Source organism: Oratosquilla oratoria, chromosome 30, assembly GCF_046742065.1.
Source record: "Oratosquilla oratoria isolate Oo_2021 chromosome 30, ASM4674206v1, whole genome shotgun sequence".
Lineage (NCBI taxonomy): Eukaryota > Metazoa > Arthropoda > Malacostraca > Stomatopoda > Squillidae > Oratosquilla > Oratosquilla oratoria.
The window spans coordinates 43,874,381-43,896,512 of NC_134806.1; the positions used below are offsets into that span (position 1 = coordinate 43,874,381).

The 22,132-nt window shown below is 39.5% G+C and overlaps 1 protein-coding gene across 5 annotated transcripts; it reads right to left on the reverse strand.

Annotated features, from left to right (window-relative positions):
- Positions 1–780: 780 nt before the first annotated feature.
- LOC143041125 (uncharacterized) lies at positions 781–21,944 on the reverse strand. 5 transcript variants are annotated; one of them, XM_076212866.1, is made up of 3 exons: positions 21,869–21,942; positions 18,514–18,536; positions 781–7,824 (listed from the first exon to the last, which is right to left on the reverse strand). In XM_076212866.1, the coding sequence occupies exon 3, from the start codon at positions 7,167–7,169 to the stop codon at positions 6,222–6,224; it is 948 nt and encodes a 315-aa protein (XP_076068981.1). In that variant the 5' UTR covers positions 7,170–7,824; positions 18,514–18,536; positions 21,869–21,942; the 3' UTR covers positions 781–6,221. The 5 variants fall into 5 exon arrangements, with proteins under 5 accessions (XP_076068981.1, XP_076068980.1, XP_076068983.1 ...); XM_076212865.1 differs by having other exon boundaries at positions 21,839–21,932; XM_076212868.1 differs by lacking the exon at positions 18,514–18,536 and having other exon boundaries at positions 21,869–21,944.
- Positions 21,945–22,132: the final 188 nt, after the last annotated feature.

The following is a 22,132-nucleotide window of genomic DNA, read 5'->3' on the forward strand; positions in this document are numbered from 1 at the left end:
AACTTCTCAATGCACAACTCATTTCCCATATTCTTCCCCACTTTAGAAATAAAGTCGCCAATTACCCATAGGTATTTTTTTCTTGATCCATTACATGACTTAAATCATCAGAGGACTCAATTTCATCGTCTGAACTCTATGAAGTTGGACAGTGCTTACTCACATTCCATCTTAAGAGAACTAAATTTAAACCACTTTGCATTTTGTAGGTATGTATGGGAATCCCTCCCCTCCAGCCACCTCATGACTCAGAGCATCAAAGGCAGTTGGAGAATGACCAGAGTAGAGTCTGGATGTCGCACTGCCTATGTAGTTAGGCAGTTAAGTCTCCCAATAAATGACGAAAGTGCCTGTGCCTTTTCCAGCAACTTGTACACATTTTCACTAAGGAGAAAGAAAAAAAAAAAAAAAAAATCCCAGCCTGGGGTATTGGCTGCATGTTATTGCGGCAAAGTAGCATGCAGTTGATACTTTAGGGTCTATATGGAGTGCCCTTATGGATCAGAGCCACATCATTTTGTCTATGATAGAGGAAGACTGTTCAAAGAGAAATGGATGACACTTTTATTGTACTATGACTGTCCCTCCATTATGCTGTCCCCCAACCCCTTGTTACTGTCCTACATTTCTCTGAATATTCATTTCCTTTTTCCACCTACCCTGTGGTGGGGGAAAAGAATGCTGCCACCAAATCTTTCCACTTGAGTCATAACAGGCGACAAAAAACGGGACGGGGGTTAGGACGAGGAATCCTACTGCCTGTAGCCCCACAGGGGAGGGTCTAGGAGTTTTCCAACCAGTACCCTAAGGTTTGGGTCTTTAAATGTGCATGGAGGTGGTACAGATGTGAGTGAAAGGGAAGAGAGGGCGGTATGTTTGTGAAAAGAAAGATGGATGTGCTGGCTTTGAGTGAAACTAAATTGAAAGGAAGGGGTGAGTGTGAGTTTGGGAGTGTAGTTGGGATGTTCACATGAGTGAAGAGGTGAAGAGGGGACGAGGGAGAGAAGGGGTGGCTATACTAGTAAGTGAAGAGATAAGTGGGTAGTGGAGTGGAAGGTTTCATCAAGGTTGATGTGGATGAAGGTGAAGCTGGGAAGGGAGATGTGAGTTTCTGTAAGTGTGTATGGAGCTGGTAGTGAGAAGAGCGTTGAGGAAAGGGAGGCTTTTTGGGTAGATATAAATGAGTGCATAGAGGGACTAGGGAGAGATGTCAATGCAGATGTATTGGGAGACCTTAATGCTAGGGTAGAAAACGAACCAATAGACGGAGTGATTGGGAAGTATGGAGTTCCAGGTAAAAATCGTAGTGGGGAGTTGATGGAGATGAGTCTCAAAAGAGAGTTGATGATAGCAAATACAGAGTTTAGGAAGAAAGTCAAGCATAAGTACACATGGGAGAGGGTGGTGGATGGAAGGGTGGCAGATAGAGCATTAATGGACTATATAGTGGTGACCAGGAGTATGGTAGGAAGAGTTAAGGATGTACATGTTCTAAGGGGAGAGAGTGGGGGAATATCAGATCATTTTCTGGTGGAAGGTAAGTTGAGAGTGGAGAATAGGTGGAGAAAGAGGAAAAGGGCAGAAGGTAGGGAGGTACTTAGAGTGAACTGCTTAAATGAGAAAGAAAAGGAAGAGTATAAGAGGGAGCTGAGAGAGGAGTGGGAGGGAGTGAAGGATAGAGGAGAAATGGGGATGGTTCAAGGTGGAAGTCATAAGGTGTGCAAAGATGGTATGTGGAACAAGGAGGGCAGGAGGAAATAGAAGGAAGGGTCGTGAATGGTGGGATGAGGAAGCAAACAAGGGTGTAGAATAGAAGCACTAAGAAAATGAGTGATGAGTGAGGAAAATGGAGGAGAAATAAGGAAAGATGAAGTGAAAGCAGCTGTTAAGATGATAAGAGCAGGTAAGGCACCTGGGTTGGATGGATGCCATGCATAATGTCTGAAAAAAGGAGGTACAGTTATGGTGGACTGGCTGGTGAGGTTATTCAATGTTTGTTTAAGAGAGGGTAGAGTGCTAGAGGACTGGAGAAGTGCCTTTATAGTTCCACTTTACAAAGGGAAGGGGGACAAGTGTGGGTGTAGTAGTTTCAGAGGGATCAGCTTGTTGAGTGTAGTTGGGAAGGCTTATGGGAGGGTCTTGATTGAGAGGATTAGGAGAGGAACAGAGGGAGTAATTGGTGAGGAACAGTGTGGTTTTAGGACAGGTAGGGGTTGTGTAGATCAGATTTTTGTGGTAAGACAGATATGAGAGAAAACTATAGGAAAAGGTAAGGATGTTTTTTGGGCTTTTATGGATTTGGAAAAGGCTTACGACAGGGTAGACAGGAAGGCACTGTGGGAGGTATTGCAGATATATGGGATAGGAGGAAAGCTGTTAAGAGTAGTCAAGAGTTTTTACGAGAGTAGCAGAGCTTGTGTTAGGGTTAGAAATGGAGAGTGAATGGTTTGAGGTAAAGGTGGGACTTCGTCAGGCATCTGTTATGTCACCCTGGCTGTTCAATCTATACATGGATGGGGTAGTGCGAGAGGTGAATGCAAGGGTAGTGGGTCAGGGGTTGGAGATGGTTAAAGAAAATGGAGAAAAGTGGGAAATGAGCCAATTGTTGTTTGCTGACAACACTTTGCTTGTAGCAGGATCAGAGGAGGGATTGAGGAAGTTAGTGACAGAGTTTGAGAAGGTGTGTGAAAGAAGGAAGCTGAAGATAAATGTGGGCAAAAGTAAGGTGATGAGATGTACAAGGGGAGAGAGTGGCAACAGGCTGGAAGTGAGTATTTAAGGAGAGAGACTGGAGGAAGTGGATAATTTTAGATACTTGGGTGCAAATGTGGCAGGAGTGGGTGAGAGTGGGGGATGGGGGATGAGGGAGTATGAGATATAAACTGACGCAGTCCAAAGGGATTTCTCCCTGTCTTCTCCTTTTCTGCGAGAGGGGACGGAGAGAGGGTGTTGCCGAATTAATTAAGCGGCCTTGGTGTGGATGTGCTGTGTCTTGCAACAGTGCTTCTAGGCAGTGGACAGGATGCAGGGATGACCTGTCATCCAGGAGGTGCCAAGATGTGAGGGAGGGAAGAGGGTGGAGGGGAGTGGAGTATGTAGGGGATGGAATGGGTGGGAGTGGTTTCTATGCCTTTTTCTTTTTGGCTATCTCACATGTAAAGGGAAAAAAAGCCTTTGGTATGTGTAAGAAAAAGATCAGCAGGCAGGTCACCAAATGCATATTTCTCATTCAAACTTGAGCTGGGGCAAATACGTTTGACTAAAACACAATGAGGAGAATGTTATCTTATCTTGGTGTATGCACAGTTGTGAGGCACACACAAATTGAATACACTGTCAGTAACTAATCCCATAATATTACTCAATGGAACATTGTGTGTCAAAGTACAACTTGATGTCTGAGAAAAGAGCTGATGCTGTAGATGAGGTAACAGGAAATGTAATGTCAACAATTTTGTTACAACTGATATAATCTGGATTTTGTTGTAATGAACAAATGGATTTTATTTTAGAATAGTGGTTGCTGTGAGTAATGGTGATTTTTATCCCACCACTTTAGCCATCAGTATAATGATTGATGTTTAATTCAAACAATAGTGGCTGTAACTCTTATTTTCTAATATAATATACTCCAATTTCCATCCGTACAAAGATCTCGGACCAGGGTCCTATTTTCTTACTAAATTCATTAACAAGTATGAAACTTATAGGTAGTGTAAACACAGAATTTTAGGCACTAAGCATGAATTTCCAGTCTCTTTGGATCAGGCAAGTGGGTTACCTACCCGGTATCCTCCAGATGAAAATTTTGACCCAACCTAGAATAAGTCACACTGTGCTCGATCTCATCATTATCACTGTTAATTAATGTTTGTGTAATGGATGCCCCACTGGGCTATCTCCCTTAGATGACCAGTTAACCATTCATCAACATGCAGGTTCAGTTGTCTGAACTTTCTCTTTATTTCCAAATAACTATCATAATTTTATTTTCATATCCACATATAGAGAAAAAAAAAAAAAAAAAAAAAATTGTTTGGTTGTCTGACACACTCCCATCCCCCAATGTTATCTATTTCCAGGATATGGCAACTTTATGACAAAGATTGGTAAATTCATTGCACCAAAATACTTATCCCATAAGACTTGCATAAAAAAAATGGAATCTATGATATAAAAGGCCAAATTTGGCACATTCTGGTAAACACTAACACCGAGTGTTTATGAATGATAACAGATGTATTCTACAAAACCTAGATATATTTTTTCATTGAGCATACCAGGAACCTGGTTCCAACTAGGCATAATGGATATTACCTAATCTACACAGATGGCTCAGTGCTTGAACATGGCCATTCAGTTGCAGGTATCTCAGAAAACACCCAAAAGTCCTCCATGAAGCTTGTCCCCACCACCATCTCGGCCGAGTTCGTTACCATCTGGGAAAATATAATCAGGGTTCTCCCTTTCCACCATCCAATATCCATGCCCTCTGACTCTGAACCCAGCCTAATGGCACTCCAAAAAGGTCAATGTGCCTTGCAACCTGACACTTTTTGAGAAATCTTGCACCTCACAGTTGAAACCACCAAAAAATACATCCATATACAGTACCAATGGATTCACTGCCACTATGGGATCTCCTTGGGGACCCCTCCACTACCTGAGGGCCAGCAGCTCCTGTCTCCAGATGAACACATTCCCCATCTGTATATTTGGTTTATGTGTATACATAGTATACATGGATGCAAGTTGCAACTTGAGCTCTGCCCTCATCATCCAATTATCATACACAGATTTCAATTTTTGTATTGTTCCAGCTTAGGCTATAATGTTGGTGTATGGTAATGAAGAAAATATCACAATTCTATCTACAATTATAAAGTTACAATCATTTCATGGTGGCCAATAGAAAAGTCACAGGAAAAATTGAAAACTTTGGTGGGGAAAATAGGTAATCAAAGATATTCATGTCACTGTGCAGTATTTTAGCCTCTTCTTCGTTGCAACAGTCTATTGTGCTCAGTGGCCCCACAATGCATTTTACTCACCTGCTTTTATTTCTATTGAACCCACTGTTACATGTTTCTTTTGCAACTGAGGAACTAAACAATCCATGCTTGTCAACATATATAGATATCTGGATGAAAAGTAAAACATCATGTCTTATTTGTTTGTTATAATACCAAGTTAAATTATTTTTTCATTTACTAATTTACAGAAAGGTCCATTTCTTCAGTGCTCATGTTCTGATCAATAACCAAAACTGTAGTACATGAACAACTTGATAACTTTACATTAGTGTTTGACGTCATGTATGCAAATTAAAACACCAATTGATAAGGTGAACATGCTTGTGAGAGAATTTAAATATTGCAACAAAACAGTATTTCACTTGTGATTTCTTTATAAGTTTCACAATACTGAGTAGTGCTACAATCATTTATTTATCTGTTTGTTTACTAATCTATTTCATAAATTCATTTGCTTTTTTAAAGGTCAAATGGCATTCCATGAGTCCTATAACATATCAGATTCAAGCTTAAATTAGACCATTTCCAACAAATAAAGCCTGAGATAATGAACATATATTAAATCTTCTTGTCTTATAAAACATCCACTAAATCAACTCCACTGGTGTGTGCAGGACTTTACCACAGCATTGTTCAATACATATTAACAATTCTATACAGTACTTGTTAATACTGAGTACCTGTGTTTAAAGTACTTGTTAGAAACCATAAAAAAGACCCAAGAATATATATATTTTTTTTTTCCCAAGGAATATGTCACATTTATTTCTGCCCCAAATGCCATAGGTCTGAGTTTGAATCTAACAACTCCCCACACAGCTCCAGTCTTTAAAGAGAAATGTATAATGCAATGTCACACTGGAAAAGTTTTGCTCTTGTACAAGTTATCATGTGACTTTAGAAAGCGTCTCTCGAGAAAGCATCATCCCACTAGTCATAGAGGAAAGTCTTCTCTCCTGTGTTGATTATCATATGCTATTTGATACTGCTCTTTCATGTGAAAGATGCACAGCACAGATCATGGAAGAAAGGCTTCTCTCTATGTGTGATATCAAGTGCTATTTCAGAACACCCTTACATGAGAATAGTCCATGTCACAGGTCATGTTGTTGGAAAGGCCTTTTTCCAGTGTGGGTCATTACATGATATTTGAAATTTTCCTTACCCGAGAAAACTGCATCACACAAGTTACAATGTAAAAGGCTTCTCTCCAGAGTGGGAAACATCATTATGTCCCTTGTAAGTTACATCATACAGGTCACACTGGAAAGGCTTCTCTCCAGTATGGGTCACCATATGACGTTTGAGAACATGCTTTTGTGAGAAAGATTTATTGCAAAGGTCACACTGGAATGGCTTCTCTCCTGTGTGGGTCATCATGTGACTTTTAAGATTACCCTTTAGTGAGAAAGCTGAATTGCATAACTCACAATGGAATGGCTTCTCTCCAGTGTGGGTCTTCATATGACATTTAAGATTACCCTTTTGTGAGAAAGCTGAATCACACAGCTCACACTGGAAAGGTTTCTCCCCTGTGTGGGTCAGCATGTGATATTTAAGATGACTTTTTCGTAAGAAATTTGAATCACACATCTCACAGTGGAAAGGTTTCTCCCCTGTGTGGGTTAGCATGTGAAATCCAAGATCACGCTTTCGTGAGAAAGCTGAATCACACAGCTCACACTGGAAAGGTTTCTTCCCTGTGTGGGTCATCATGTGACTTTTGAGACAACCCTTTACCGTGAAAGCTTTATCACACAGGTCACACTGGAATGGCTTCTCTCCTGTGTGGGTCAGCATGTGACATTTAAGATGACTCTTTTGTGAGAAATAAGAATCACACACATTACATTGGAATGGCTTCTCTCCTGTGTGGGTCATCATGTGATATCTGAAATGGCCCTTTTGTGAGGAAGTATAATCACACAGGTTACATTGGAATGGCTTCTCTCCTGTGTGGGTCATCATGTGATATCTGAGATGACCCTTTTGTGAGGAAGTATAATCACACAGGTTACATTGGAATGGCTTCTCTCCTGTATGGGTCATCATGTGATATCTGAGATGACCCTTTTGTGAGAAAATAGAATCACACAGGTTACATTGGAATGGCTTCTCTCCTGTGTGGGTCATCATGTGTCCTTTGAGAGCACACTTTCGTGCAAAAGCAAAATCGCGTAAGTCACACTGGAAAGGCTTCTCTTATGTGTGGGTCATCTTGTGATGTTTGAGATCATCCTTTTGGGAGAAAGCTGAATCACACAGGTCACATTGGATTGGCTTCTCTCTTGTATGGGTCATGTGACATTTGAGATCACCTTATTGCGAGAAAGTAGAATTGCACAAACCACACTGGAAAGGCTTCTCTCCTGTGTGGGTCATCATGTGTATCACATAAGGTGATCTTTTCATGAAAGAGTTGTATCACATAGGTCACATTGGAAAGGCTTCTGTCTTGTGTGGGTCATCACTTGACATTTGAGATCACTCTTTAGTGAGAAAGCAGAATCACATTGGAAAGGCTTCTCTCTTGTATTTACCTAGTTGTACTCTACAGGATGCTCATGGTGTCTTGTCTTTGTATCTTGCCACATCTAGTTTGTTCTTAAATTCATGTATGGTGTTTGCACACACTATTGTCTCGTCCAATCTAAATGGGTCGTGTGACATTTAAGATCAATCTTTTGTGAGAAAGTTGCATTTCAATAGTTACACTGGATTCTCTTTGTTGAATGATAATGACATGGAATCTATGGATAACTTTTCCACAGAAATGATGATAGTCTCCCTTCTGGAAAAAAAAAAAATGTAATCATAAAATTGACATCCAACATTATGTGATAATAGGAATGTGGATGTTTTGTACACAAACTATTTCATACTCAAGTCCCTTTATTTTTTCATATGGTCATAAGATTTGGAAGGTTCATTCAGTTCATTTCACTCATCTAACTGAAATAAGTAATGCGAGTTACATTAAGATATACTGTGTACCTGTGTTATTATTTTAGAAAACCACAATGAATAAAGGTGATCTAAGAAATTGTAGAGGTACTATCCATAAATCTTCTTGTCACCTTTAGCAAAATACATGCTTGTCTAATATAAGAAGCTATCCATTATACCTACTACAAACAATAAACAATTATGATGTTCTCAGGCAGGAACTGCTATCACAGAAGCAACCCCAGTGAATGTGGAAGTAACGAGATGACAATGTATAAAGGGAGAATTAGTGCTTTAACATTTTCAACCTACAGCTTGATGAAACACAGAGGCATTATATACATAAACACAGTCATCTTTCAGGAACTCTGTGACATCTACCTAACCAGTTGTGACACTTGTGTGCTTATATATATACATACATATATATACATACATACATACATTGCTGATAACCACAGGGAAAAAACGGAAAAGAAAACTAGAATTACCAAGCACTTTCGAGATATTTCACGAAAGCGCTTGGGAATTATAGTTTTCTTTTCCGTTTTTTCCCTGTGGTTATCAGCAATCTTTTGGATCACGTGGTGTTGTGATCTTTTTGCATATACATACATATACAGTATAAGCTCTCTTATCCGGCACGAGTGGGACCAAAGACATGCCGGAAAGGGGAAATCCCAGTTACGAGAATATTAAAAAAATACATTTATTGCCTTTATTCATAGAGTACTTAAATAAAATTCATTCAATGGCTTCACTTTTGTTGTTTATTTATTTACCAGTATATTCATATTTATTTATCTTTATCTATTTTCATGAAATCATGTATGTCTCTTGTTTAGAATGTTTGTAAATTTCTGCATTAAAAATTCACTTTGAAGACAGTGAAGAGACATCATGTCGTGAGTCCCCATGTAGGTGCACTGCTCCACAAACTTGATAAATGTTGCCAATCCTTTAGCGGCATCCTTCCACGTTACTCTTGGCTCTGGGTCATCTTCCTCTTCACTATCAGCCTCTGTTTCCTTACCATGCTTCTCCTCAATCACTGCCTGAATAATTTCGTTGTCAGTTAGTGTGGGAGTGATAGCTTCGTCACTGTCGACCTCCATCCACTCCTGAAGAGCTTCATCAGTGACGGTAAGCTTAGCACTACCACGCATATCCTTCAACTCAGCCATCACTGCCTTCCTTTGCTGTCGGTATGTGTTTGTGTGTTGAGAGAGTTGCTAATAGACAGTCGCACACTTAACATCAGGCGTTTTATTACAGTGGGCACTGGGCCTGACGGAGCAGCGGGATTTGTGGGAGATGGCGGGAAAGATGCGCGCTACCTCTGGTGGCGCGGGAATTTTAAATTGTATTTTTTCGAATTTTTACATTTTTATACAAAATTGTTATTTCCTCGTGAATAATATGCCGGTTATAAGAAGGAGCCAGATACGAGAATAACGGATAAAAGAGCTTTTACTGTATATATATGTATGTATATATATATATATATATATTGTAACGTAATATTAGATATTACGTCATATGTGTAATTATGTTATAGAATTGTGTTCCTTTGTATTACATAACTATGTTCATATTTCTTGTCTATGTATGTATTGTAACAATGTTAAGCAGTAACGCCCGTCCACTATATGTAATCTTGCCTACGTGCAGAGAGGTGCGCACTCTTGTAGAACAAACAGACAAGCGAAATCCTGAATAGTTCGGAGCGCACAGATTTGACAGTTACTAAATAAATAGATTGTTCAAGCGAGTCGAGGGTCCTAAAACTACCCATGTTGACGTGTTAACTTACCCTCCTCCCCTCCTTTCACTCACTCGCACACTCACCCGGAAGTATTCAGTTTCCGGTCCAATGGTATATAAGCGGTTGACACCGCTCATTCCTTGTCATATTCCCACATATTGATCTCTTGATAAAAACTAGAAGGTTTAGATTCATGAGACGATTGGTGTGAAGTGATCACCCTTTTTGCCTACATTACGTGTCTGATATACATTGCATTACTTTACTTATATTTGTACTTATTACTTATTCTGATGCATGTTCCTGATCTCTTTGTACTTAGATAGTACCATATTGTATACTTATCTTGTTTCTTATTTGAACGATAATTTCCATATTCTTATAATCATGTAACGGTCCCATTGACCCTACTGCCCATTCTCTTTTGTGTTGATTGCCTGTAAATATTTTCCATTAATAATTTCGTTTACTAGTTTTATCGCTAGTTTAATATTCCTTTCCTGGAATCTTCTTTGTTACCTTTACTTCTAGTCTTACGAATTATCTAGGCCCTGACCAGATAGTTCAGTCCTACAGTGGCTTCTAGAAGTGCGCTGGTTCTTAAGCACTTAGACGTTATACGTAACGTCTCTTCACATACCAGCAGCCCGTAACAAAGTGGCGACCCTTGCCAAGGATATTGGATCAGGTATTTAACACATTCTTATAGAGATGGATGATATAATTCAAGAATTCGTTCAAAATCCCAAGGTAAGTTTCTTAAAGAAACAAACTAAAGACACTTTGATAGAAATAGGCAAGCACTTTGAAGTAGACATTGATACAAGTTTACGAAAGAAAAAATTACTTCAGGAACTCGTTGAAAATCTGATCGAAGATGAGATCTTATCTCCAGAAGAGATTACAGCTATACAAATTCCTTCAAATAGGTTAGAAATAGAGGCACGACTAACCGAACTTAAGATTAAGGAGATTGAATTAAAGGTCAGGAGAGTAGAATTTGAGGAAGAAGCTAAATTGAAACAAATGCAAATTGAGGCAGAATTTAAAGCTAAAGAGGAGGAAACTAAACTGAAACAAATGCAAATTGAGGCAGAATTTAAAGCTAAAGAGGAGGAAACTAAACTGCAACAAATGCAAATTGAGGCAGAATTTAGAGCTAGAGAAGAGGAAGCTAAAGTGAAACAAATAGAAAGAGAGAACGAAACTAAAGTCAAATTGGCAGAGTTAGAATTAAAGAAGGCAGAAGTAGAAGCTAGGATTGTTGATAGACGACCCGTAGTTCAGGAAGGTCATATAGATATTTCCAAGTATGTAAAACTTTTACCCATATTTTCAGAAGGAGAGCCAGAAATTTTCTTTCTTCAGTGGGAAAAATTGGCGCAACAGTTACAAATCCCTAAAGAAAATTGGCCATTAATCATTCAAACACAATTTAAGGGTAAGGCTCAGCAAATTTATACTTCTCTTTCAGAAGCAGAAAGCGAGTATGATAATATGAAAGCTTGTATTTTAAAAGCTTATGAACTAATACCAGAGGCCTATAGACAGAAATTCCGTAATTATAGGAAGACACCTCAGTTAACATACGTAGAATGTGCGGCTCAACAAGAGAGGTTATTCAATAGGTGGTGTTTGGCTAGTGAAACGGACACCTTAGATAGACTTAAACAGTTGATTTTATTGGAGCAGTTTAAGAATACCTTAGAGACAGATCTTAGGATTTTTATAGATGATCATGTTCCCGAAACTTTAACTAAAGCTGCTGTATTGGCTGATGAGTTCACACTAAATCATAAACCTAAGTCAAGACAAATGGAATCCCAAAAGTCAAAGTCGCATATTCCAGATTCAACAAAATACTCTGATCCTTGGTCCCCAAAGAAACACTTTGAAAATCAGTCTAGCCCATCACATTTCAGTTACAGGTCTGATTTCAATCAATATCCTCCAAACCAACCTTGGCAAAGAATGGAAAGGTTTAAGACTAATCCCCCTGTAACTTGTTCATATTGTAAACAGGTTGGCCATCACATTTCTAATTGCAGAAAGAGACTGACACCCTCATTCTCCAATAAGACACCAACTCTTGTAAGTAATATAAAATCAGATGATTCAAAATCCTCTATTCAGGATAAACTACCAAAGAAGCCGGTATTGTCAAGTAATGTAGAACCCCCCTCATCAGATCATGATCCTTGTTTCAAACCATTTGTATCTTCAGGAACTATATCTCATAGTAGTAGTTCACAACAATATCCTATTTCCATACTCCGAGACACAGGAGCAAAGCAAAGTCTGATTTTAAATTCTGTCTTGCAGAATCTGGGTGAGTCATATACAGGTTATGATATATTGATAGAAGGAGTTGGAGGAATTGTAAAATGTCCATTACATAATGTTTTCTTGCGGTCTGATTTAACAACCGGAATGGTTAAAGTAGCAGTAGTAGACTCTCTTCCCATAGTAGGAATATCCTTATTGTTGGCCAATGACATCGCTGGAAGCAAAGTCATTTCTCCCTTAATAACAAATAACCCTAAGACCTCAGTAGAACCTTCAGATAACTTACAGTTGTTTCCCACTTGTGCTGTAACCAGATCTCAGTACAAGAAATCTGAAGAGGAGACCTATAATTTAGAATCCCTATTCTCCCAAACTGACCCATCTTCTTCTTCACCAGTTTCTCTATCTAGAGCAGAATTAATCAAAGAACAGAAGTCAGATCATTCTCTTAAAAATTTGTACGAGATTGTTTCTTCTCCAGAAGTTGAAAAAATGTCACGAGGTTTCTATATAGAAAACGGAGTCCTAATGCGAAAATGGAGAGCATCCACCGCAACCGCTGACCAGCCATGGCAAGTAAGGAATCAAATAGTCCTCCCTCTTGGTTTCAGGAATAATGTTCTAAGATTGGCTCATGATACTCCCTTAGCAGGTCACTTAGGGGTAAGAAAGACCTTGTTCAACATAACCCAACATTTCCATTGGCCCACGGTTGTCAAAGATGTTGCCCAATATTGTAAAACATGTCATACATGTCAACTTGTAGGTAAGCCCAACCAGAAAATTGTAGAAGCTCCACTCCATCCCATTCCTGTAATGGAAGAGCCATTTAAAAAAGTTCTTATTGACTGTGTAGGACCTTTACCTCCTTCAAGTAAAGGAAATCAGTACATTCTCACAATCATGTGTATGAGCACTCGTTTTCCAGAAGCAATTCCTTTGAAAAATATTAAAGCTCAAAACATAATCAGAGAAATGTTGAAATATTTCACTATGGTAGGATTTCCTAAGAACATTCAAAGTGATCAAGGAAGTAATTTTCTTTCCAACAAGTTTAGAGAAACTCTTGTAACACTAGGTATAAATCATGTAACTTCCTCCGCCTATCATCCTCAATCACAAGGTGCTCTAGAGCGCTTTCACCAAACGCTCAAGACAATGTTAAGAATCTTCTGTGCTGAGAACACTCGAAATTGGGAAGACGGACTCCCCTTTTTGTTGTTCGCCACCCGAACAACAATTCAAGAAAGCCTTGGATTCAGCCCGTCAGAATTAGTCTTCGGTCATGAAGTCCGTGGTCCCCTAAAGATACTTCATGAACAATGGATGAAAGAAGAACCACCCGTTCCTTCTTTGAAATACGTGTCCCAGGTCACCGAGAAGTTGTTAGAAGCTTGGAAGTTGGCAAGAGAGAACTTGGCGAATGCTCAACGAGTAATGAAAGGTCGGTATGATAAAAATTCTAAACTTAGAACTTTCTCTCCAGGAGATCAAGTGTTACTTTATCTTCCCATACCAGGAGATCCATTGCAGGCTAAATACAAAGGACCCTATGAAGTCTTGTCCAGAGCCAGTGATCTCAACTACATAATCAAAACTCCAGACAGAAGAAAGAGTTCCCGTCTCTGTCACATAAATACCTTAAAACCTTATCATTCCAGAGATCCAATTCCAATTTGCAGCTCTACCACAATAAAATCGGAAGAGCCTCCTGATAACCTGCCTAATCCTCCTGAGATTCCCTTGGAAAACTCCCAGATACTACAAAATCTTCACTTATCTGAGAAACAAGATGTAGCAGAACCATTGACTGACCTGTTGAGAAAAGACCACGACTTCGTGTGGACACCTGCCTGTGAGACGGCCTTCAAAAACCTGAAGTCCCTTCTCACTAACGCACCAGTTCTAAGGGCACCCGATTTCCAACGACCCTTTCTTCTGCAAGTCGACGCCAGCGACACCGGTATCGGTGCCGCCCTCTTGCAAGAACACAATGAAGTTCTTCACGCTATCGCCTACTACAGCAAGAAGCTGTCCCTGCGCAGAAGAACTACTCCGTACTTCTAGAACGTAGCTTTTCAACAGAAAGTGAAAAGCTTTCCCAAACGGTGGAGGTGTAACGTAATATTAGATATTACGTCATATGTGTAATTATGTTATAGAATTGTGTTCCTTTGTATTACATAACTATGTTCATATTTCTTGTCTATGTATGTATTGTAACAATGTTAAGCAGTAACGCCCGTCCACTATATGTAATCTTGCCTACGTGCAGAGAGGTGCGCACTCTTGTAGAACAAACAGACAAGCGAAATCCTGAATAGTTCGGAGCGCACAGATTTGACAGTTACTAAATAAATAGATTGTTCAAGCGAGTCGAGGGTCCTAAAACTACCCATGTTGACGTGTTAACTTACCCTCCTCCCCTCCTTTCACTCACTCGCACACTTCACCGGAAGTATCCCGTTTCCGGTCCAATGGTATATAAGCGGTTGAAACCGCTCATTCCTTGTCATATTCCCACATATTGATCTCTTGATAAAAACTAGAAGGTTTAGATTCATGAGACGATTGGTGTGAAGTGATCACCCTTTTTGCCTACATTACGTGTCTGATATACATTGCATTACTTTACTTATATTTGTACTTATTACTTATTCTGATGCATGTTCCTGATCTCTTTGTACTTAGATAGTACCATATTGTATACTTATCTTGTTTCTTATTTGAACGATAATTTCCATATTCTTATAATCATGTAACGGTCCCATTGACCCTACTGCCCATTCTCTTTTGTGTTGATTGCCTGTAAATATTTTCCATTAATAATTTCGTTTACTAGTTTTATCGCTAGTTTAATATTCCTTTCCTGGAATCTTCTTTGTTACCTTTACTTCTAGTCTTACGAATTATCTAGGCCCTGACCAGATAGTTCAGTCCTACAGTGGCTTCTAGAAGTGCGCTGGTTCTTAAGCACTTAGACGTTATACGTAACGTCTCTTCACATACCAGCCGCCCGTAACAATATATATAATATATATATATATATATATATATATATATATATATATATATATATATATATACACACACACACACCAAGGGCATTTTCCCACCCATTTTATCCCCATATACTCCACTCCCATCCCCCCTCCCTCCCTCTCTCTCTTCATGGCTCCTCCTGGATGACAGGTCAACCCTGCATCTCACCCATGGCCCTGGATCAGAGGCAATGAACCACAAACACAGCACATTCACATCAAGGCCGCTTCACTTAATCAGAATCCTCCCTCCTCCATCCCCTCGTATAGAAAAAAGAGAAAACAGGGAGAAATCCTTTTGGGTTGCATCAAAATATCATTAACAAATAACCACTCCCTAAGCCCCCATGCTCCACCCACTCATTTCCATGTATCACAGCACCATCCACATACAACCATAATCCACTCATCCCATCTTCTGTACGCACCTTTTACCCCATCAATCCATCTCATCCTCGGTCACCCCCTCCTGTTCATTTCATCCACCTCTGCCTTCCACACTTTTTTTTACTAAACTTTCTTCACTCATTCTTTCCATGTGTCCAAACCATCCCAATACTCTTTCATCAACCCTATCTCCCATCTCCTTTTCCACCCCCACTCTCCTCCTCACCTTTTTTCTCACTCTATCCAGACTAGTAACCCCTACCATAATTCTCAGACATTTCACATCAAATCCATTTAACCTCTTCCTCTCTTATTATCCACATTTCTGCCCCATACAGTCTGTTGACACAGTCACCCTTTCATTCAATCTCCTCTTAGCATTCATTCCCAAATGTCTATTTCTCATTACACTTTTTAATCCTTCAAGGCATTTACTTGCTTTTCTCCATCTAAATTACCTCCACTCCTCCATTTTCCTGCTACATGCCCCCCCTAATTATCTAAAGCTATCCACTTCCTCCAGCCTCTCTCCTTTAATACTCACTTCCAATTTGCTGCCTTCCTCTCTCCTTGTAATCTCATCACTTTACTTTGACCCACATTTACCTTCAACTTCCTCCTTTCAAACACCTTCCCAAATTCCATCACTAATTTCCTTAATCCTTCCTCTCATCCTGCTATAAGCGCATTGGCATCAGCAAACAACAACTGGCTTATCTCCCATTTTTCTCCATTTTCTTTAACAATCTCTAATCCCCTGCCCATTACCCTTGCATTTACTTCCTGCACCACCCTATCGATGTACACATTGAACAGCCACTCACTCTCTCCATTTATAATTCTAAATCAAGCTTTACTACTCTTGTAAAAACTCCTAACTGCCCTAACAGCTCTCCTCCTATCCCATACATCTGTAATACCTCCCACAGTGGTTTCCTGTCTACTCTGTCATAAGCCTTCTCCAAATCCATAAATCCCCATAAAACATCCTTACCTTTTCCTAAAGCTTCCTCACATATCTACCATACCACAAAAATCTGGTCCACGGATCCCCTACCTTTCCTAAACCCACACTATTCCTCTCCTAATCCTCTCAATCAAGTCTCCCATAAGCCTTCCCAACTACACTATTGAAACTATTACACTCACATTTGTCCCCTTTAGAACTATACAGGCATTCCTCCAGTTCTCCAGCACTCTACCTTCTTTTGAATAAACATTAAACAACCTCACCAGCCAGTCCACCATCACTCTACCTCCCTTTTTTAGACCACATGACACCCATCTAACCCAGATGCCTTACCTGCTCTCATTATTTTAATAACTGCTTTCACATCATCTTTTCTTATTTCTATTCCATTTTCCTTATTCATCACTGGCATTTTCTTAGCACCTCCCACTGAAACAACCTTTTCTCTCCCTATCCTGCTTCACATTTAGCAACTCCCTAAAATACTCTGTCCATCATCCTTTTACTGTGGCCTCTTCCATTTCATCTCTCCATTTGCACCTGTCACCTTTTCCTCTCTACTTGATTCGCCTCTTCTTCCTCTCTTGCTTTCCTTCCAACATTTTTTTCAAAAAATTGTCATACTCTTCCCCCATTTTACATCTGCTCTCCTTTTTGCTTCCCATATCTCATATTTTACTTCTCTTCTTTTTTCTATGTACTTCTCATATGCTTCTCTTGTCCTATTTTGCAACCAATCTGTGAATGCTTGTTTTTTCTCTTCCACAACCTTTGTTTCATCATCCCACCACTCACTACCCTTCCTTCTATTCCCTCCCATTCTCCTTGTTCCACACACCATCTTTGCACACCTTGTGACTCCTTCCTTCAAACATCCACATTCCTCCTCCACTCCTAGCTCTATGCTATCCTTCCTTTCCTCTCACTCTTCTCTCAGCTTATCTTGTATTCCTTATCCTTCTCATTTAAGCAGTTTACTCTAAGCACCTCCCTACCTTCTTTTTCCTTTTTCTCGATTTATCCTCCGCTCTCAACTTACCTTCAACATAAAAATTATCTGATATTCCCCACTCTCTCCCCTAAGAACATGTACACCCAAAACTCTTCTCCTGGGTACCACTATATAGTCCATTAAAGCCCTATCTATCTTTCCATCTACCACCTTTTCTCCTATTGCATACCTTCCTGAACTCCGTCACTTACTTCCTTAATCCCTCCTCTCTGACACAATTGAAATGTTATCAGCAAACATCAACTGGCTCACTTCCCCACTTTTCATTTTCTTTAACAATCTCCAGTCCCAAGCCCATTGCCCTGGGAGAGGTTGAGAAGGCTGGCCCAAACATCCGTGGACAAATTGCTGGCAGACGTTTGGGCCAGTCTTCTCAACCTCTCCCAGTATTCAACCCCCCTTCTCCTTCTCCTCCTCCTCTTCTTCTTCCCCCCCCTACTTCTTTCTTTCCCTGTTCTCTCCATTCCTCTTATTTAATCTCAAGCATGTGTATCTCAACTTGTACTTGAAAAAATTGTAATAAGCCAAACGTCGTACAAATAAAGGCTCCGTCTTCATATGGTGTTTAATTCGTCAGTCTTGTCGGCAACTGCTACTTTCATGAAAATTCTTAGTAATCATGTAATAAGCACAAAATCTATTGGCTGTTTCCAGAGGTTGGATACTGCTGTAAGTCAGAGACTATCACTGAGAGTTGTTTGTAGTTACAAAGCATGATGGCAACAACAGCAGACCCATGTTTGTCTTCATATAATTACTGCTCTTTTGGAAATAATATCTCCACCATCAACTCTCCATTACAATTTTTTCCTAAAACTCCATGCTTCCCAATCACTCCATCTATTGGTTCATTTCCCACCCTAGCATTAAGTTTTTCCAATACAACTACATTGACATTTCTCCCTAATCCCTATATGCATTCATTTAAATCCATCCAAAAGCCTCCCTTTCTTTGACACTCTTCTCACAATCAGGCCCATATACACTTACAAAAACCCACATCTTCCTTCCCAGCTTCACCTTCACCCACATTAACTTTGAAGAAACCTCCTTCCACTCCACTACACACTTACCTATCTCCTCACTGCTGATGGAACTGTATGGGGCAGAAACATGGAACATTAGAGAGAAAAGAGTGGAGGAGTTTGAATGTGTTTGAGATGAAATGACTGAGAAGTATGATAGGGGTACTAGGCCAGATAGAGTGAGAAATGAGGTGAGGAGGAGAACAGGGGTGGAGAGGAAGTTGGGAGATAGAGTTGATGAAAGAGTATTGGTATGGTTTGGACACATGGAAAGAATGAGTGAAGAAAAATTAATAAAAGCAGTGTGGAAGGCAGAGATGGAAGGAGTAAAAATGAGGGGTCAACCTAGGATGAAATGGATGCATGGGGTATGAGGGGCATTGGGAAAGAGGGGAATGTCTGTTGAGGAAGGACAGGATAGGACAGAAGATAGGAGTGAATGGAGAATGGTTGTGTATGGATGATGCTGTGATGCATGGGGGGGAGTGGATGGGGGAGGGGTGGTGAGGGAGTATGTATGAGAAATAAACTGATGCAGCCCAAAGGGATTTCTCCCTGTCTTCTCCTTTTCTACATGAGGGGACATTGCCGATTTAATGAAGCGGCCTTGGTGCAGATATACTGTGTCTTGTGGCACTGCTTCTGATCCAGGGCAGTGGACAAGATGCAAGGATGACCTATCATCCAGGAGGTGCCATGATAAGAGAGAGAGAAGAGGGTAGAGGGGGGTGGAGTATGTAGGGGATGGAATGGGTGGAAGTGGATTCTGTGCCTTTTTTTTTTTTTTTGGGGGGGGGGCTACCTCCCAAGGGGAAATGTCTTTGGTATATGTATGCAAATAATACAATAGCCTGTGTTATACATTCTCTACATAAATATAAATTCTCATCGTACAATATGAGCACTGTTCAAATGTTTATGATGCGTTGGTGACATCAATGTACGATTCTAAGTATTGCTACATTGTCCTTGTCCCCATCAGTGTGGGTGGAAGCCATGCATCTACCATGGTAAATAAATAATGAATAAAATGAAGTTTGTATACAGCAGAGTTTATCAAGTAATGCAATATTTTAAGTAATAGGTCCATCCTCATACATCAATTGATTCATGAAGTCCGTCTGGTATTGAGGAAATCATGTTCCTCACAAGTTATACTTATCAATAAAATTTGGGCAGTTGACCAGATTTATGTTCTGTGCTCTCTTAATTGGCAAACAGTGAATCATTGATTATAACCCATTAAAGTCGCTGGTGCATCCAAGATTTTTGTGCCTAATAATCATGGATATACTTTTACCATGGGTACTCCGCATGTGAATCGAACTAGGCGATGTTTAACACTAAAGTGTTAAACACTTTATACTTAACAGCACACAATATAATAAATTGATTAAAAACACTCATAAAAATGGGAGGCATGAACATCACATCCCCACCATTTAGTGTCCCAGCCATGTGCCCCTTCCATAACAAAATGCTGCTTTACATGCCAAGCCTCAAGAAGGTGCCCATCTATATATCCACACTACTCACCACCAACCACCACTTGACTGCTGTTAACCTCTTCCATAAGATGACACCTATGTAGGCATCATGAGGCATGAGTGGATATATGAGGATGCTGGCATCGGTGTTTTGATTACATTTATTTTGTAGTTGTAGCTGACTGACCCCCAAATTCTGTGAACTGGTTTGATCCCTTTTTCATGTTAATTATTACTCAGATTGAAAGAGAATGAGTTATACTGCAGTGACTTTCTACTTTATGATGTGAGTAGTGTGATGCATCATACATTTGGCATCTGATGCTGCACACTAGAATTTGACTCATATTGAAGAGAATATTGGTCATTGGTTATTTATTTGGTCATATTAATATTATATCTATATATACACATTATATCAACTTTGTATTGTGTAAACTTCAAAAATGGTAAATGGTCATTATAAAGGTGTGTGCTTTGATCCATTCCTATTTCATTACAATGTAAACAAAACACAGTTGCCAGATCAATTCTCTGACACAACCACTGTCTAATCTGTGTACTTGTTGTAACTGCTGGCAATATTACACACCAATAGGACCATTCCTCCTAAATGGGGCATGGCGGAGTCAAAGCATAACTTTTATCCATCAAACACCCTTTCGTTGGTCTTGCATTCACCTAATTATGGGTTCAGATTTCATACCTCTCTCCAATTCCTAACACTTACTCTTAATTACCTGCCAAAACTATCTAAGTATTTTTGGTAAAGGTGATGATGTTGGCGATAGCCATATACCTCATATTATAGGCTCATCACCTACCTTCATCATAAAATTCCCACAGAAGTCCAACACTGCAGGTTGTTCACCACTGACATATACCTACAAAGGGTTGGGCTGGTGGTTAGGTTACTCATCACACTAACCCCTCTATCAACCACTACCAAACCAATTATGCGAGGTTAGCTTATCAAGTAACAGTTACACAATGAAAACAGTGGTATTTGTGAAGTTCTGTCTCATCCACTTGCACAGAAATTTGTATATTCTTTACATCTACATTACAACATCTCCAACAACTTTTCTCAGTAATGTTTCTTGCAGAAATTAATACTAAGCAATGGTGAGAAAATAATTCCCACAACCTTCCCCCTACTCACCATTTCTTCTCATCCACTCCCACAGCAATTTGTATATTTTTTGCATCTATACCATGACAACATTTTAGTAATAATTAATTTTCCTAAAAATTATATCAAGGGATGATGAAAAAATAATTACTGCAGCTTTCCCACTATCTACCACTGAAGTGGTGTTATAGCTGTACAATGTGCAAGATTGTACCTGCACATATTTTTTTTATTTTTGGTAGGCAGGTTAGTTTAGATAGGTTAGGTTAGAATAGGAAGCTAAAATGTTTCACGAAAAAGTTGTGGATGATGCTCTCAACAAAAATGGTGCTTTAGTGCCAGATAGCAGGAATTACTTTTTCACCATCCCTTAACATTAATTCCCACAAGAAACATTTACATTACCAAGAAATGTTGTTAGTTGTAATATTGATGCAATAATATAGAAATTCCTGATTTGAGCCAAAATGTCACAAATTCCAGAACAGCTGCTACAAGCAAATTGCAATTTGTGTGACAAATTCATACCCTGTGGCAATCTTCCTCATTAATCAGATTGACAGCTCAAAACTACTTTTAGGTTAGATTATCAAAACTATTTTTAGGTTAGATTATCAAAACTATTTTTAGGTTAGATTACATTCCGTGAATTCCATTCTACTGGGCTTTCTTTGTTTTTTGAGTGTTTCAGCCAATAACGCATAAAACACCGATAGCCCAAGATTGCAATAGCCTCAGACACGCGCTCACTTACTTGTACTTTATGTCTCTGGTAACTGCTTACCTGCATTGCCTGCCATGCGCGCATATAAACATTGAACAAGCGTTTGATAAGCCGCCTTCATTCTGTGGGTACGGGCACAAAATAAATAAATAAAAGCCCTTAAATTCTTATTGCATATGAAAGACAATTTCATTAGAAATATTTTTTTTTCGAAATAGCTTAAAAAATAAGGGAGATACGATTTTTTGAATTATTTTTTATCCCATATTTTTGGTTAGAATTTACCATAGTAAAAGGTTAGAATTAAGGGTGGTAATTTTGATT

Excerpts from the sequence above, each read along its gene's own strand:
- LOC143041125 (XM_076212868.1), bottom strand. The coding sequence starts at position 7,169 with ATGATGACCCACACAGGAGAGAAGCCATTCCAATGTAACCTGTGTGAT.